The 14,817-nt window shown below is 41.5% G+C and overlaps 2 protein-coding genes across 3 annotated transcripts in view; one reads left to right on the forward strand and one right to left on the reverse strand.

The window, feature by feature from the left end:
- Positions 1 to 14,817, forward strand: part of tep1 (telomerase-associated protein 1) — a 47,785-nt gene that overhangs the window by 22,184 nt on the left and 10,784 nt on the right. For both annotated transcript variants that reach the window (XM_085388776.1, XM_085388775.1), the window contains exons 29-42: positions 8,915 to 9,074; positions 9,388 to 9,521; positions 9,608 to 9,696; positions 9,906 to 10,020; positions 10,168 to 10,194; positions 10,276 to 10,489; positions 11,363 to 11,483; positions 11,797 to 11,921; positions 12,012 to 12,111; positions 12,632 to 12,787; positions 13,124 to 13,336; positions 13,785 to 13,841; positions 14,051 to 14,186; positions 14,468 to 14,719. In XM_085388776.1, the coding sequence (XP_085244902.1) occupies positions 8,915 to 9,074; positions 9,388 to 9,521; positions 9,608 to 9,696; positions 9,906 to 10,020; positions 10,168 to 10,194; positions 10,276 to 10,489; positions 11,363 to 11,483; positions 11,797 to 11,921; positions 12,012 to 12,111; positions 12,632 to 12,787; positions 13,124 to 13,336; positions 13,785 to 13,841; positions 14,051 to 14,186; positions 14,468 to 14,719 (1,899 nt within the window). The remainder of the gene's footprint in view (positions 1 to 8,914; positions 9,075 to 9,387; positions 9,522 to 9,607; positions 9,697 to 9,905; positions 10,021 to 10,167; positions 10,195 to 10,275; positions 10,490 to 11,362; positions 11,484 to 11,796; positions 11,922 to 12,011; positions 12,112 to 12,631; positions 12,788 to 13,123; positions 13,337 to 13,784; positions 13,842 to 14,050; positions 14,187 to 14,467; positions 14,720 to 14,817) is intronic.
- LOC146647734 (uncharacterized) lies at positions 881 to 7,058 on the reverse strand. Its single transcript, XM_085389938.1, has 3 exons — positions 6,857 to 7,058; positions 1,194 to 6,698; positions 881 to 1,024 (listed from the first exon to the last, which is right to left on the reverse strand). The coding sequence occupies exons 2-3, from the start codon at positions 6,492 to 6,494 to the stop codon at positions 881 to 883; spliced, it is 5,445 nt and encodes a 1,814-aa protein (XP_085246064.1). The 5' UTR covers positions 6,495 to 6,698; positions 6,857 to 7,058.

Below are 14,817 nucleotides of genomic sequence, written 5' to 3' on the forward strand. Positions count from 1 at the left end.
GGGCGTCACCCGTCACTATGGCAACATAAACAAAACATAACTGTACAAACAGAACCCCGAACAGCCCTGACCCGCTACAATATGTATGCTGTCCTCGCCCTGAGTCTCTTAGTTTCACCAGCTAGACAGCGAGATAACGATGCTCCAATAACCAGACTTATTTTCCTTTTTGCGCTGATTTATTGAAGAATGGCCTCTGACCATTGCCTTCTCTTTGACCATCGTAAAACTGAAAGTACAAAATACTGTATTAGCTAACTAACATTGTAAACTAGCTTGTTACCCTCTTACTGCAAGCTAACAAGATAAAACTTTCAAATGTACAAATTATCGTACCATTTTTACACAAAACAAAAGAATAATTATTTTATCGACACTCATACTTACAGACATATCTTGTCCAAGGCAACAACATTTTAAGGTCCGTATCAGCTTAGAACGATAACATTACGGTATCACTTTCCGCCATCTTTTATTTCTTCTTCACGTTCTCATTTTTTTCCTTTCCCAAAGTAACCGAACCCAAAGCAGCCACTAGAGGGAGCTCTAGGGCAGCTTACAACTATAATATCCGATTTAAGTTATAAAAGGCAGAACACTCCCCGCCTGGTACAATATAATTGTGCCACTAGAACAAACTTTTCTAATAAACATTTTGAACAGTTTAGGGCTATTTCAAACACTTATTTATCACTTGATAAAAGCAAAACCATATCAGCGATGGGTCTCAAAAACACTTTTTCATTTCCATCTTTCACAGTCTTTACTTCTGCTTTTCGAACCTTATTGTCCTTGCTCTCAAATGTTCTTACAACTTTTCCCATGGACCAGTCATTTCTGTGTGCGAGAGCATCTTTCAATAACACAACATCACCAACTTTTATGTTTGTTTTATCATCAGTCCATTTTCTCCTTTGCTGTAGTGTTGAAAGATATTCACTTTTCCACTGTTTCCAAAAAGAGTCTGCCAAACACTGTACTTGCTTCCATTGCTTTGAGTAGAGGTCTGGCGGTCCAAAGCTTCCTGTTGGTGCAGATAATGCATTGACCTTTTGTGTAAGGAGCATTGCTGGAGTGAGAAGGTTTGGTTTGTCTGGATCTGTTGAGACTGGTACAAGTGGTCTTGCATTCATTATTGCCATTACTTCTGCCATGAATGTACTTAACACTTCATGCGTTAGTTGGACATGTACGGCTTTCAACAGAATACCATCTAGGATGCGCCTTGCTACTCCAATAAGTCTCTCCCACGAGCCACCCATGTGTGACGAGTGTGGGGGATTAAACAGCCATGTGCATCCTTTCTCTTGCAGGTATGAGTTTAGTTCTGTGTCCTTGTGATCAATTTGCAACTCATTGCATGCTCCAACAAAATTTGTACCTCTATCAGATCTGAGTATTTGAGCAGGTCCACGGATGCAGAAAAATCTCCTCAGCGCATTGATGAAGCTGGATGTTGACATTGTTTCAATGAGCTCAATGTGCACAGCTCTCGTGGACATGCAGGTGAAAAGCACAGCCCAGCGTTTACTGTCTGCACTCCCTCCTCTGGTGCGACGTGTGGTGACCGTCCAGGGTCCAAAGACATCCAGTCCTACACTAGTGAACGGTGGCGTTGGTGTCAGCCTGTCCACAGGTAAATCTGCCATCTTTTGGGTCTGAAGTTGTCCTCGAAGCTTTCGACAGAGAACACACTTGTAAATAACAGAAGAGACGAGCCGTTTACTGCCAATAATCCAAAATCCAGCACCTCTGAGCGTTCCTTCTGTTAGGTGACGCCCCTGATGCGCTACCTTCTCATGATAGTATCTAATAAGAAGGATGGCTATATGATGAGCATTTGGGATAATGAGTGGGTGTTTCTCATCTTTTGTTAGGTTAGCAGGTGCCAATCGACCTCCTAGTCTGAGGAGCCCATCTTCATCAATAACTGGATTTAACCTTTGAAGACAGCTTTGTTTTGGAAGTGGCAGATTTTCTTTTATGCATCTGTACTCTTCTTTGAACGTTTCACTTTGTACTGTGTGAATGATGAACTTTGCTGCTTTAGACACTTCATCTGTGGTGTTAGTTTCACTGAAACACTTCCAGCCTTTACCTTCTGTGTTTGTTTTCTTGAATGATACTGCCACACGCTTTAGTGATGCAATAGTGCGACACAATCTCATCCAATGAGAGAATCTTTCAAAACGGCATGGCTCTAGCTGTGTTACTGAGGCTTTGGTAACAAAACTTGTTATATCAGGTCTGATCTCTGCATCTGTGTCAGGATCGATCAGTGTGAAACTATCACAGTGAGACTTCTCTATGTCGTGTTGTGTCAAAAAGGAAGGACCACTAAACCAGTTTGTAGAAGCCAATGCAGAAGCTGCAATTGGTCTAGTGGCTGTGTCTGCTGGATTGTCACTAGTGGCTATGTAAAACCACTGTGCTGGATGTGTAGTCTTTCTGATTCTAATCACTCGGTTAGCCACGTAAGTGTAGAACCTCTTTGTGTTGTTGTGTATGTAACCAAGAACAATTTTACTGTCTGTGAAAAATCTGACAGTGTCTGCTTCAATGTCAATCTCATCTCTAATGAGTTCGTACATCTCTACAGCTAACACTGCTGCACATAACTCCAATCTAGGAACAGTGTGGGCGGGTCTTGGGGCTACTTTGGACTTGCCCATGATGAAACCTGTGTGCCACTGACCTTCACCATCAATAGCTCTCAGATATGCCACTGCTCCTATGGCCATGGTGGAGGCATCTGAAAATATGCACAGTTCTTTTTTCACAGCAATGGCCTGGGAGAACGAGAGGTAGCACCTCGGTATCTGAAGCCGCTCAAGATCCTTCAATGAGCTTCTCCATCTGCTCCATTCATCTTCTTTTTCTGCAGGAAGTGATTCATCCCAGTCCTTTTGCTCTGAGGTCAATTCACGGAGAAGAGCTTTTCCCTGCATTGTGATGGGTGACACGAAACCCAGCGGGTCATACAGACTGTTAACAGTGGCCAAGACACCTCTCCTGGTGAACGGCTTTTGTTCAGTGGTGACGTGAAAGGTAAAACAGTCCTTTTTAAGATTCCACAGTACCCCCAAGCTCCTTTGCAGGGGTATGTCGTCCAACTCTAAATCCAAGTCTTTTAGATCCTTGGCTCTCTCGGCAGCAGGAAACGCTTCCACTACTTTGTGGTCATTAGAGGCTATTTTATGTAGCCTTAAGTTTGACTGTGCCAGCATCTTTTGAGCGCTTGTGAGTGTCTCAACAGCTTCTTCCACTGTTGCTGTGGATGCGAGACCATCATCAACGTAAAAATGTCTCATTACAAACTGCTTTGCATCATGTCCGTGCTTTTCTTCTCCCTCGACTGCAGCACGCCTCATACAATAAATAGCCACAGCTGGGGAAGGGCTATTCCCAAAAACATGAACCCTCATTCTATAGTCACAAATACCTTGGTCGGGATCATTATCTTTATACCAAAGGAATCTCAGATAATCCCTATGATCCTCTCTCACTTCAAAACAATAAAACATTTGTTGCACATCAGCTGAAAATGCTACAGGCTCTTTCCTAAAACGCATAAGGACACCCAGCAGTGTGTTATTTAGGTCGGGTCCACTTAATAAGACTTTGTTAAGGGACTGTCCTTCAAATTCTGCACTTGAGTCAAAGACTACTCTCAGCTGATTAGGTTTTTGTGGGTGGTACACACCGAAGGATGGCAAGTACCAGTGTTCTTTGTTTGAGTCCAAAGGTGGAGCGACTTCTGCATGGTCATTGTCCAGCATGTTTTGAATGAATTCGATATATTGTCTTTTCATTTCAGGGTTCCGGTCTAATGTCTTTCTGAGAGATTGGAGGCGCTTGAATGCTTGCTCTCTGTTACTCGGAAGCTCTGGTCTTGGAGAGCGGAATGGCAAAGGCGCCACCCAGCTGTTACATTCATTTTGATACACCTCCTTCTCCATGATGTCAATGAAGTCTTTGTCCTCTACTGACAGTGCTGGTTTGTCATCATCTTTTGTCCTGTCAAAAACAGTTTCTCCCAGTTGATTGGTGTTTGTGTTTCCCCTGTCCTTTTTGGGGTTAGGTGTGGTGTTTAACTGGTCTTTGATTTGAAACGTGTTAGGACATGGGCAGAGGTAAGAAGCACGGCCATTCTGGAGAATATGTGTTTTGAGAACACTCACACTAGGGGGCTTATGCGTCTTCCCCATGCAGGCTTCTCCAACTATAACCCAGCCTAAATCCAAACGCTGTGCATAAGGTGTATTGTGTGGCCCATTGATTCTCTCTCTGACTTTGTGTACCTGTATAATGTCTCTTCCCAAAAGCAACAGAATAGGTACTTGTTCTTCTACAGGAGGTACTTTTTCAGCTATCTTCTGTAAGTGTGAGAACTTCATGGCCACTTGTGGAGAGGGAATCTCTCTCCTGTCGTCTGGAATCATGTCACATTCAATCAGGTTTGGGAGTGGGAGCTTTACTTTACCATCCATTGACTCAATCATGAAGTTTACTGCTGTTCTGCCGACATTATCTGACAGTCCTGAGCATGTTCTGAGCTTGTAAGTCTCTGAGCGTGTCTTAATATTAAAGAGCTCAAAAAACTGCGACTTAGCTAGTGACTTGTTACTTTGTTCATCAAGCACTGCATACATCTTTCTAGCCTGTTCTTTTTCGCCTTCTGGATAGACTAACACAGGACTTATTTTTGAGCATGAATGTGGGCTATCTTCATCACCACAGACTTCTGTGCATTTGGAAACAACTGAGGCATTTGCACTATCCTGTGTCTCCCCGCCATCATCTTTATCAGCTCCAGAGCTCTCAGCTGGAGCAGGGGGTGGACCTGGATGTAGCACTGCTAAATGCCTGTCGCTACCACAGTCCATGCATTTTATTTGAGCCCTGCAGTCCCTTGCTAAATGTTGAGTAGAGCCACAGCATTTAAAACAGATTCTGTTCTCTTTTAAAAATGACTTGCGCTCATCTATGGGCTTTGCTCTAAAACTCTTGCACCTTTTAAGAGGGTGAGGCTTCTTATGTATTGGGCATACCTTGTCAGGGCTTTCTATAGGCTTGCTGTAATTATTTTGAGGTGAACTAGTGTCTGTAGGAATGTCCGTTTTGTGTACACTAATCACTTGCCTGTTACTGCCTCTGAAGCTTTTCTCCTTCTTGAAGCTTGTGTCGGCAGGAGGTGTGATGACAAAGCTTGGGTCGTTTCTTATTTTGGCTTGTTGTCTTACAAACTTTGAAAAGACACTGAAAGGGGGGAAAACAACTTTATGTTCTTCTTTGTACTTTGCTCCTGTTGCAATCCATTTTTCCTGCAGTCCATATGGTAACTTTTCCACAATGGGGTTGACTCCGCGAGCTGTGTCCAAATATGAGAGGCCTGGTAGATATCCTCCATCTTTTGCACATTCTATTTCCTGCAGAACGTCACCCAGCTCTCTTAACTTTGTGTTGTCTCTGTTGTTTAGTTTGGGAAACTGTTCAATCTTTTTTAACAGTGCATTTTCTACCACTTCTGGAGATCCATAACATTCCTCGAGTCTTTGCCACACAAGGTTGAGAGCTGCAGCTGGATTAAAGACATGGACTGATCGGATTCTTTTGGCCTGGTGACCAGACTCCACTCCAAGCCATTTGACCATTAAATCTAGCTCCTCTTGAGCTGTAACGTGCAAGTCTTTAATAGCACTTTGAAATGATGCCTTCCACGCCCAGTAGTTTTCTGGGTGGTCATCAAACTGCAAAAGTCCAGTACTTAACATTTCCCTCCGTGTCAGGTACCTTGTAATATCCTGGACACCCTGTGTCTCTGTTGATGTTTGAAGAGTGTTGTATGGATAAGGTTTGGGGGAATCCAGTCTCTCTCTCTGTTGTGTTTGGAGTTCCACTTTAACATTAGCCTTTTGAGCACTGTGTGAGCAGTCATTGTCTATATCTGCATTCATAGCCATTTCGCATTGTTCACGCGCAGCTTTGTGACAGGCAAGTGGATCTACTTTTAATTTGAATCCTTCAAGGCAAATATCTGAGTGTTTTTGTACATACTCTGCTGTGCGTTGTTTTGGACTGGCGGGTGGTCCCACCAATGGATAGCGCAGTTCACTCTTTGAGAGTCCCTCCTCCTCTTCTTCATAAACTGCAACCTCTGCTTCTGCAACTGCAACAGCCTTTTGACAGCTCAAAACATGTAAATTTGCCTCAAGTTCAGTTTTTTGTTTCATTATAGCTGCTTCTCTTTCTGAATACGCCAGCTGTGCACGTGCAGCCTCTGCTTTTGCTCGTGCTTTAAGTGCTGCAGAACTTGTGGATGAACGCTTGGACGTACGCGAGCGTCTAGACTCTGCCTGTGTGTCTGCGTTGCTAGCATTATCCTTGTTCTCCATATCCTCTGCGTTGTGCACTTGTTTTGTTTCTCTTTGGTCTGGTGTTTCTTCCTCTTCTGGAAGATCCAGTTGATATTGCTTTCCTGACCGTAGACTCATAACTGATGTGCTGAAAATAGCTCCTCGTGGTTGTGCCCGCTGCGCTAATGTCTTTTTACTATGCTGTCCTCGCCCTGAGTCTCTTAGTTTCACCAGCTAGACAGCGAGATAACGATGCTCCAATAACCAGACTTATTTTCCTTTTTGCGCTGATTTATTGAAGAATGGCCTCTGACCATTGCCTTCTCTTTGACCATCGTAAAACTGAAAGTACAAAATACTGTATTAGCTAACTAACATTGTAAACTAGCTTGTTACCCTCTTACTGCAAGCTAACAAGATAAAACTTTCAAATGTACAAATTATCGTACCATTTTTACACAAAACAAAAGAATAATTATTTTATCGACACTCATACTTACAGACATATCTTGTCCAAGGCAACAACATTTTAAGGTCCGTATCAGCTTAGAACGATAACATTACGGTATCACTTTCCGCCATCTTTTATTTCTTCTTCACGTTCTCATTTTTTTCCTTTCCCAAAGTAACCGAACCCAAAGCAGCCACTAGAGGGAGCTCTAGGGCAGCTTACAACTATAATATCCGATTTAAGTTATAAAAGGCAGAACAATATGTATCCTGCTGCTTTTACACACGCACTCACATAACGCTCAGCGATTCTCTGCGCGATCAACCTCTCACATGTTTAAGCTTGCTGCGGGAGATTTCACTTGTCATGTTTGCATAGTAAGCTAACAATTGATAAGACTATGTCAGAGGAATTGGTGCGCAAATTATCATCACTCACCAATCAGTGCTGTCGCTCTCTATACACAGTTCGCAGGATTGCAAAGTGAAAGCAAAAAACAAGCGCAAATTCAAACGCGATTTCAATATGTCACATATTGACAGTGGCTCACCAATGCCAATGACATAATTACCCAGCTACATTTCCGAAAGAATGCAAAACCATTGACATATATTTTTCCTTCCTATGATAGCCTGACGGGCAGGGCAGAGATAGATTTTGGTAGCCCGACTGGAAAAATCGGGATGTCGGCGATTTTGCGAACCCTGTATCTGATTGAGGAATCACTCATCTTTGGAAAAGAGTTTATTACAGAGAAATGGCTCTTTCCAAAATAAAAGCTATACTATACGCTTCTTCTGGGCTATATTCTCAGCAGCATATTAAACATATCAGGTCCCCATAAGAAGAATCATGTGCTAACGGCCTTCTAAATGACTCGGGTAAAGTTTGTAGCATGCGTGCTTGTTGTTTTTGTCTGCTTCCACTTGTCTTTGCACTAGGATGATGTCGGTGTAAATGTGCAGTCATATTTGTTGTGTTCCCACTAGTGCTGTCAGCGTAAATCTGGTTGAAATGACGTTAACGCCACAACACGGCAAATCTCCGTTAACGAGCTACCGCAGATCGCCCATGCATGGGGCTGGACGGCCAACACCTTAACAAGCTAACTGCGCTAACACACTAGCTCCCACCCATGTAATTGAGCATTGCGTGGCACATCCAACATACTGTTTTACTTTAGTCCATGACGCGCTTACCTTCAGGGTCATACCTCACATGAAAACCAAAATAGTTCCAAACGCCAAATCTGAATGAGGGTGGGGGAGGTTCAATTTGCCATGTTGCAAGGAGAGCTTAACTTCTGTCTCGCTAGCTTGCCCTGCGCTCAGTGAATCTGCTTTCGACTACTCCGCCTAGGCTGCACTGTGGAGCGCAGATCCACTGAGCGCTCAACACAGACAGCATCGTCAGAAGGAAAGTTGATAAAATAAATATAAAATTTATTTTGTATTGTTCGATACATATGGGTACCGAACCGAAAGCACTGTATCGAACGGTTCAATATCGATACGAGTATTGTTGCACCCCTACAGAGTACATACACGGTGTAAAATACAAATTACTATCGTATCATCATGTTTTTACAACACCATAACTTTTACCTCCACTCATCAAAGTTAAATACCTCCACCTTTGGAAATTTAATTGTAAACTAAATATGAAGTAGTAACTTAGTAAACAGAGACATTCATTGAAATTCACCATTTTCCTCTTTCTATCTTATTAGTCGCCTAATAACCTCTTTTTTTGAGGTCATTTATGTTTGGATACAGCGTCAACTCCACACTTAAACTGTTTCACAGGCTCTGTCCACACACAGAAACACAAATCTTTTCCTGGCTGTATACACATTGAATGCAGTGTACCTTTTATAGTTGTTGCCTCAGACTTTTGGAAAACACTTCAAATAAGATGAAACCTTATTTAAAAACTTGTTGCTGTTGTTGTTGTTTTTAATAATAATAACTTTAATAAATCTCATCTTATATGTATAATAGCTCAATCAATGTTCATACACTCCTTCTAACCAGAAGTCTGATTTGAGGAGTGAGCGTAAACTAAAGTGACCTACTCTGCCTCAACATTTCCTCCTTTTCATCCACAGGCCTGAAGGAGAGAGATTTATACTCTGTGTTGAACACATGCAATGATTTGTCTTTACGGGATGGACAAGTCACATGGCAGGAAGTGCTGCAGTTGTCCAGAGAGCCCAAAGGACGCATTCCTATGGCAACCTTCACCCGCATAGTGCAGAGTTTACAAAGGTATAAGCCCAGAGCATATAAGCATATTATTTAAGTTTTATGACATATTACGTTGTGTTCATGGAAAAAGAGGCAGTGGTCTGTGTGGTTTCTTGAGATTCCTTTAATAATTCATAATACTGTATTGTTATTATGTAATTATTTGCATTCTCTTTCTTTACAACTCAGATATTAATAAGAATAAACAATATCCTTTATTTTCCCTTTTCTTCCCTTTAAGTTTTTGTCTCAGGTTTCGATCAGAGTGTGTTTAGAGTTTTAAGCCATATTACAAAGTTTTAAATAAGCATTACACTTGAATCTTTTCCTGCAGTCTGATTGGTCCATCTCATTGCCACAATACTGACGACCTGCTGGCTTTAACCAATCCGGAGGTGAAGCAAGCCTTTGAGGACTTTTTTCTCCCCACAGAAAGTGACAAAACCAGAGCTCACCTCACACTGGCAGGTAAAGTACTCATAATTAGCTTTTAGTACACTGAGTGTAAACCGCTGTAAATGTATTGGTGAGTTTTTTGGGGTTTTTTCCCACAGCTCATCTGTGGACACAAGCTGACCCTCGGGGCCAAAATACCTTCCTTCATTGTGAAGCCAACTCTATCATGCACCTGCCTTCTAGCCTGGTTAGGAATCTTCCATCATTAATTCATGCTGCGCAACATGAATATTAATAAAATTCAGCAAAAAAACCAATACAGTAATTTATTATAATTACCGCAGATAAAGCACAATATATTGTATTGTATAAGTCCTAATCTTGTGGGAATCATAGCTACAGTTGATATTTCTTGAAGATTTTAACTTCTCACTGCTTTTGTTTGGCTTTGTTTAGATTCAAAGTGGACAACTGGGGGAACTTTCTTTCCTGCTTTCCAGCTATTATTTCCTTTACGCTAATGTGCGCCACGGCTTCCTGCACCACCTCCTGGAGACATACAGCTGGTATGGTGAGTAACTTTCTGAAGCCTGTTAGGTGGGTTTCCTTTTAAACTTTTACATCTCTTCTGTGTGCAGCTGTGTATATTTTAAAATGTGTTTTTTTGAGATTACACTCCTCAAAAATTCCTGATATTTATATCCTGTAATTTCTGCAGATAAGAACCAAGAGTCTGCACCATCATGTAAGTGCTTAAAAGTACTTTACCCACAAATCCTTGCCAGGTGTTTGTTTTATTCATTCCAGTTTCTTTTTGTCCTCTCAGCTTCCATCCAGGACGATTTAAAGGATTGCCGTAATTTCTTGCGGCGTCACGCCTCCACACTCTCCTCCTGGCCAGCTCTTTTCATTCAGCAGGCCCTCAATGAACCTCAAGAGACCTCTGCTCACACCTGGGGAAAAGGCATGGTGGGCAAAGGAGGAGTGCGGGTAATTGAGTGTCTGAACATTGATGGGAACAGTGATGGTGAAGAAAAAAGGTAAGGGGTTCTCCTTCAAGGTGATTTTTTTTTTTTTTTATTGTCAGTAGAAGAGTTCTTGATGTCTCTTACTGTAATAAAAGTGGTCATGCAGCACTTTAAAAATATATTAAGACAAAGGTTTTAGCACCAACATGAACTTAAAAGTATAACAATAAGTTTCACCCGGAGAAGTCATACTTTAAAGCAGGGATGGGGAACTCCAGGCCTTGAGGGCCAGTGTCGTGCAGGATTTAGATCTCACCCTGGGTCAACACACCTGAATCAAATCATTAGTTCATTACCAGGCCTCTGAAGAACTTCAAGACATGTTGAGGAGGTAATTTAGCCATTTAAATCAGCTGTGTTGGATACAGGACACATCTAAAACCTGTAGGACACCGGCCCTTGAGGCCTGAAGTTCCCCTTCCCCTGCTTTAAAGGGATGTGCTATTTTCAGATATATTTTATACAGAAAATGAAGATAAGGTTCATAATTCTGTGTTAACTGGGGTCTAATCCTCTAAAAAGAACGGAAAGTCCATTGTGTTGTACCGCCATGTTTCTGCAGTAGCTTTGCAGAACTTGATGGTATCTCCTGACCACTAGAGGTCACCAACTGAAGTTTTTTTTTTTTTTTCCTGAAGGCTTTTTGCCTGTTGTCCAAGAGTACATATTTTTGGGGCTAAAAATAAAATAATCTTTCTGCATCTTTTCTGCAATGTATACTGTAAATTGTATATGCTTATATTATAGGAAATGGTAAATGTACTTGTGGGATCAGTAATACCAGCAGAAGTACAAAACAAATAAGATATATGTGTATGTTGGATAATATAGTCCATATTGTTTTATTGTGTTGATATTCTTGTGCGTTTGAACTCCTGAACTCAGCGAGCTGCTGTCAACCTTCCCCTCGGAGCCCACCTCTCTGGTTGTGAGCCAGGATGACCAGATGATGGTGGTTGGTACTGGCGAGGGAACTCTACATTTCATCCACACGCAGACTGGACAGGTACAAATGTGTTTGTTTTAAACACATTTTATAACGTTGTGGATCAACTCAGCAGCTTGTATTCATGCTTTGAATTTGTGAGATCAGTAGCAGACTGGATTCATTGACCATGTTTGTGTGTAGTTAATTTCCAGTTGGTATTTATTGTCATTAATGTGAACTTTATGCGTTTGCTGTTTTTATTTCTAGCTGAGACATTTTCTACCCTGATTAAACAAAAATAAATTCATACATAAATAATGTGCTGTCACACTTGCTGAGAATAAGAAGCCTTTAAAATGTCTAATATGCACTTTCTCCTGGCTGTGAGCAGGAGGTGAAGTCTCTGATCAGCAGCTGTGACGGCATCTCGAGCTGTGTCTTCCTGAAGGACTTACGACTTGCTACCACCTCCTTTGATGGGCGAATAGAAGTGTGGGACATTGAAAATGGATGCAGGTGTGAGAAGGGTTAAAAGATTGGTTTAGATTTAATTTTTTACAAATATAGCACCGAATCTTTAAAGTCATTTTACTTGTGTTTCTGTAGGACTGACGTTATTGATGGCCACACTAATATGATAACAGGAAGTGATGTCACTGCAGACAAGAAGCACCTCGCCACGGTTTCCCTCGACTGCATGATTAAAGTAACACTAAAAAGATGTTTGTGTTTTTCTGCCTCGACTTCTGTCTTGATTCAGTATCATGTGAAATAGGACCTCAGGAATGCCAGCGCATGTGGATCAAAAACAAACAGTGTTATGTAATTTAGTTTTGTAGAGTGTTCATTGAACGAAATAATCTTCAATATCAGCTAGATTGTAATTAAGGTTCACAGAAAGGTAGAATATGTCCACTATTTTTCCAGCGTCTGTGTATAATAATGTTCAACACTTATGATTATGAGTTTAGCCAAAGTTGAGCAGCCCTTATGTAGCTACAGTTGCATAAAAAAGTAACTTTGCTTTCTTTTTTTCATAATCATTGGAAGTTGAAATTGTTCTCTAGCTCTAGTCTGTCTCCCTGAGGGTGAAAGTGATGATTAAGTGATGATGTGTTGTTAGTCATTTGTGCAGCTGCTTTGTTATGGTTTACAGCCTGACGCTGCACTGCCAGGTTTGACATCGTTCCTCGACTGTATTAATCAAACCTGTTTCTTCTCTTCAGGTGTGGTCTTCTGATAAAGGTACTGAAGTGTCCTCCGTGCTCAGCAGAAGCCCTATGAACTGTGTGACCTTTGACCCTAAGGGTCACCTTCTGGCTGCTGGCTGCTGGAATGGAAATGTGATCATGTGGAACTGGCTCAAGAATAAAAAACTAACAGTGAGCTCAATGCTGTGAATGTTGCAATGTTATTTCATTTTCACCATGAATGTATGTTAAAAATACATAATCAGTTCTACTAAAGATCTACAGGAGAAAAAAAATTGGACCATAAATATAACTGAAGTATGGAATATCGGAACCAATGAAAACATGTCTACAAAAGGGGGTGTGGTCTATTGAAACTGAGATATTTATTTTTAATTTCAGTTCTTTAGCAGAATAGGGCTTTTTTGAAAGTATTATTATTATTATTATTATTATTATTATTAGAGAACAGCTGAAAGAAGAACTACTTCAGATAATGCACTCACTGTTTTTCTCTCTCTCCATCAGTCCCTGTGCGGCCACACACGATCAGTGCGCAGCCTCTCTTTTTCTCCCTACTCCTCCATGCTCTGCTCTGGCTCTGTGTCTGGGGAGGTGAGGGTGTGGTCAGTGCCCACCTCCACCTGTGTGGGATGTTTCCAGGCTCACTGTGAAGCCACAGAGTCCCTCACCTTCCTGGAGGAAGGATCCATGCTTCTGAGCGCTGGCTCTGATCACATGGTGAGACATCAGTCAGCACATAATAAAGCTTCTGCTTTTCCCTTCAAATGTTGCTTATTTTAATAACCATTTGGTTTTGTATAAAATAACTTTTGGTTTAAAACATCTTGATGCATTCTCAATCATCCAGGTAAGTAAATCTCCGAACGTTGATTCTGTTCATCTGGATGTAGAGTTTTCAGAAAACTCTACGTCCAGATGAACAGAATCAACGTTCGGAGATAGCCTTTTGTTGTTTTCTGATTTATCTGAGATGACTGATATGACACTGCTGTTTATTTTCTCAAAAACGACCTCAAAAAGCACCACCTCTGAAGCAGTCATAGTGCAGTTATCAGGAGAAAGTCAGTGCAGGAACAGGCACCAGTATCTTCTCACAAACAAAGATTTCAGTGATTATAAAGCTAATCATCACCACCTCCCATTTCTGTTTTTTCTGTTCAAACAGCTCAACCTCTGGTCTGGAGGACTTGGACGTTCTGTCACTGAATTAAAATGTGATGATGTAAGTTCTAATATTTTGCTGGACCCCTTTTAACTTTAATGATGCTGCACATTTACAAGGATCTTGTACTGATGATGTTAAGTGTTAAGGTGGGGCTCTATTGATGGAAAAACCTGTTCATTCATATATTCATGAATTTCAGCATCTTCATGTTCATGTTTTTTTTTTTTTTTTTTTTTTTTTTTTTTTTTCTTCTTCTTCTTCGTCAGTGGATGCAGGAACCACCTCTGAAAAAGCTAAAGGCTGTAACGTCTCAGCCTGCTGCTCTGTGTGTGGCTGTGAATGGAGACTATGTTGCTGTGGGATACCACGCTGATGGCATCAAACTTTTCAGCCTCAGATCAGGTGTGTTGTGAGCTACGAATGTTTCAAAAATGTTTACCAGATGGAATCACTACAAGAAAGTGTGTGTGTGTGTGTGTGTGTGTGTGTGTGTGTGTGTGTGTGTGTGTGTGTGTGTGTGTGTGTGTGTGTGTGTGTGTGTGTGATGAAGTGGGGCCAGTGGCTCAAAAAAGACATCTCTGGCATTAAAATTCAAAGCATCTCCTCTAGGTTTTTTCCTTTCTTGCTCTTTTTAAGTGTGTGCACTATAAAAGAAACAAACTGTACCAAAATTAATTTTTCAGGTGAGAAGATTTGGGCCTCCGTGGACCTGGACGTGTCTGTACCGTGCATGCTGTGGGTCATGTTAGAAGCAGAGCAGACCGACACCGATCTGCTGGTGTCTGGAGGAAGTGACAAATTTCTGCGGGTGTGGAAGAGAAAACAAGAAGAGGAGGGAATGACAGAAGTCCTGGAAATGGTGGGAGTGTTTGGTGTGCAATCGGGCACCATCCAGGCACTCGCACAAAACTCCACGTACCTGGCGACAGCTTCAGGTAGGTGTGATTGGTGGTAGTGATTATGCTTTCTTCTCAGGGTATTATCAAAAGTTTCTCAAGTTCCAGTCAGTTTGACTTATGTCTAAAAATGTTTT

The sequence above is a fragment of the Rhamphochromis longiceps genome, linkage group LG18, assembly GCF_057381845.1.
Source record: "Rhamphochromis longiceps isolate RC_006_pf linkage group LG18, R_longiceps_female_GT1.1, whole genome shotgun sequence".
Classification (NCBI taxonomy): Eukaryota; Metazoa; Chordata; class Actinopteri; order Cichliformes; family Cichlidae; genus Rhamphochromis; species Rhamphochromis longiceps.

Coding starts and splice junctions, on each gene's coding strand:
- LOC146647734 (XM_085389938.1), bottom strand. CDS start 6,494: ATGAGTCTACGGTCAGGAAAGCAATATCAACTGGATCTTCCAGAAGAG. Junction 1,025..1,193: donor ATGGTATTCTGTTGAAAGCC/GTACATGTCCAA, acceptor CTGCACCAACAG/GAAGCTTTGGACCGCCAGAC.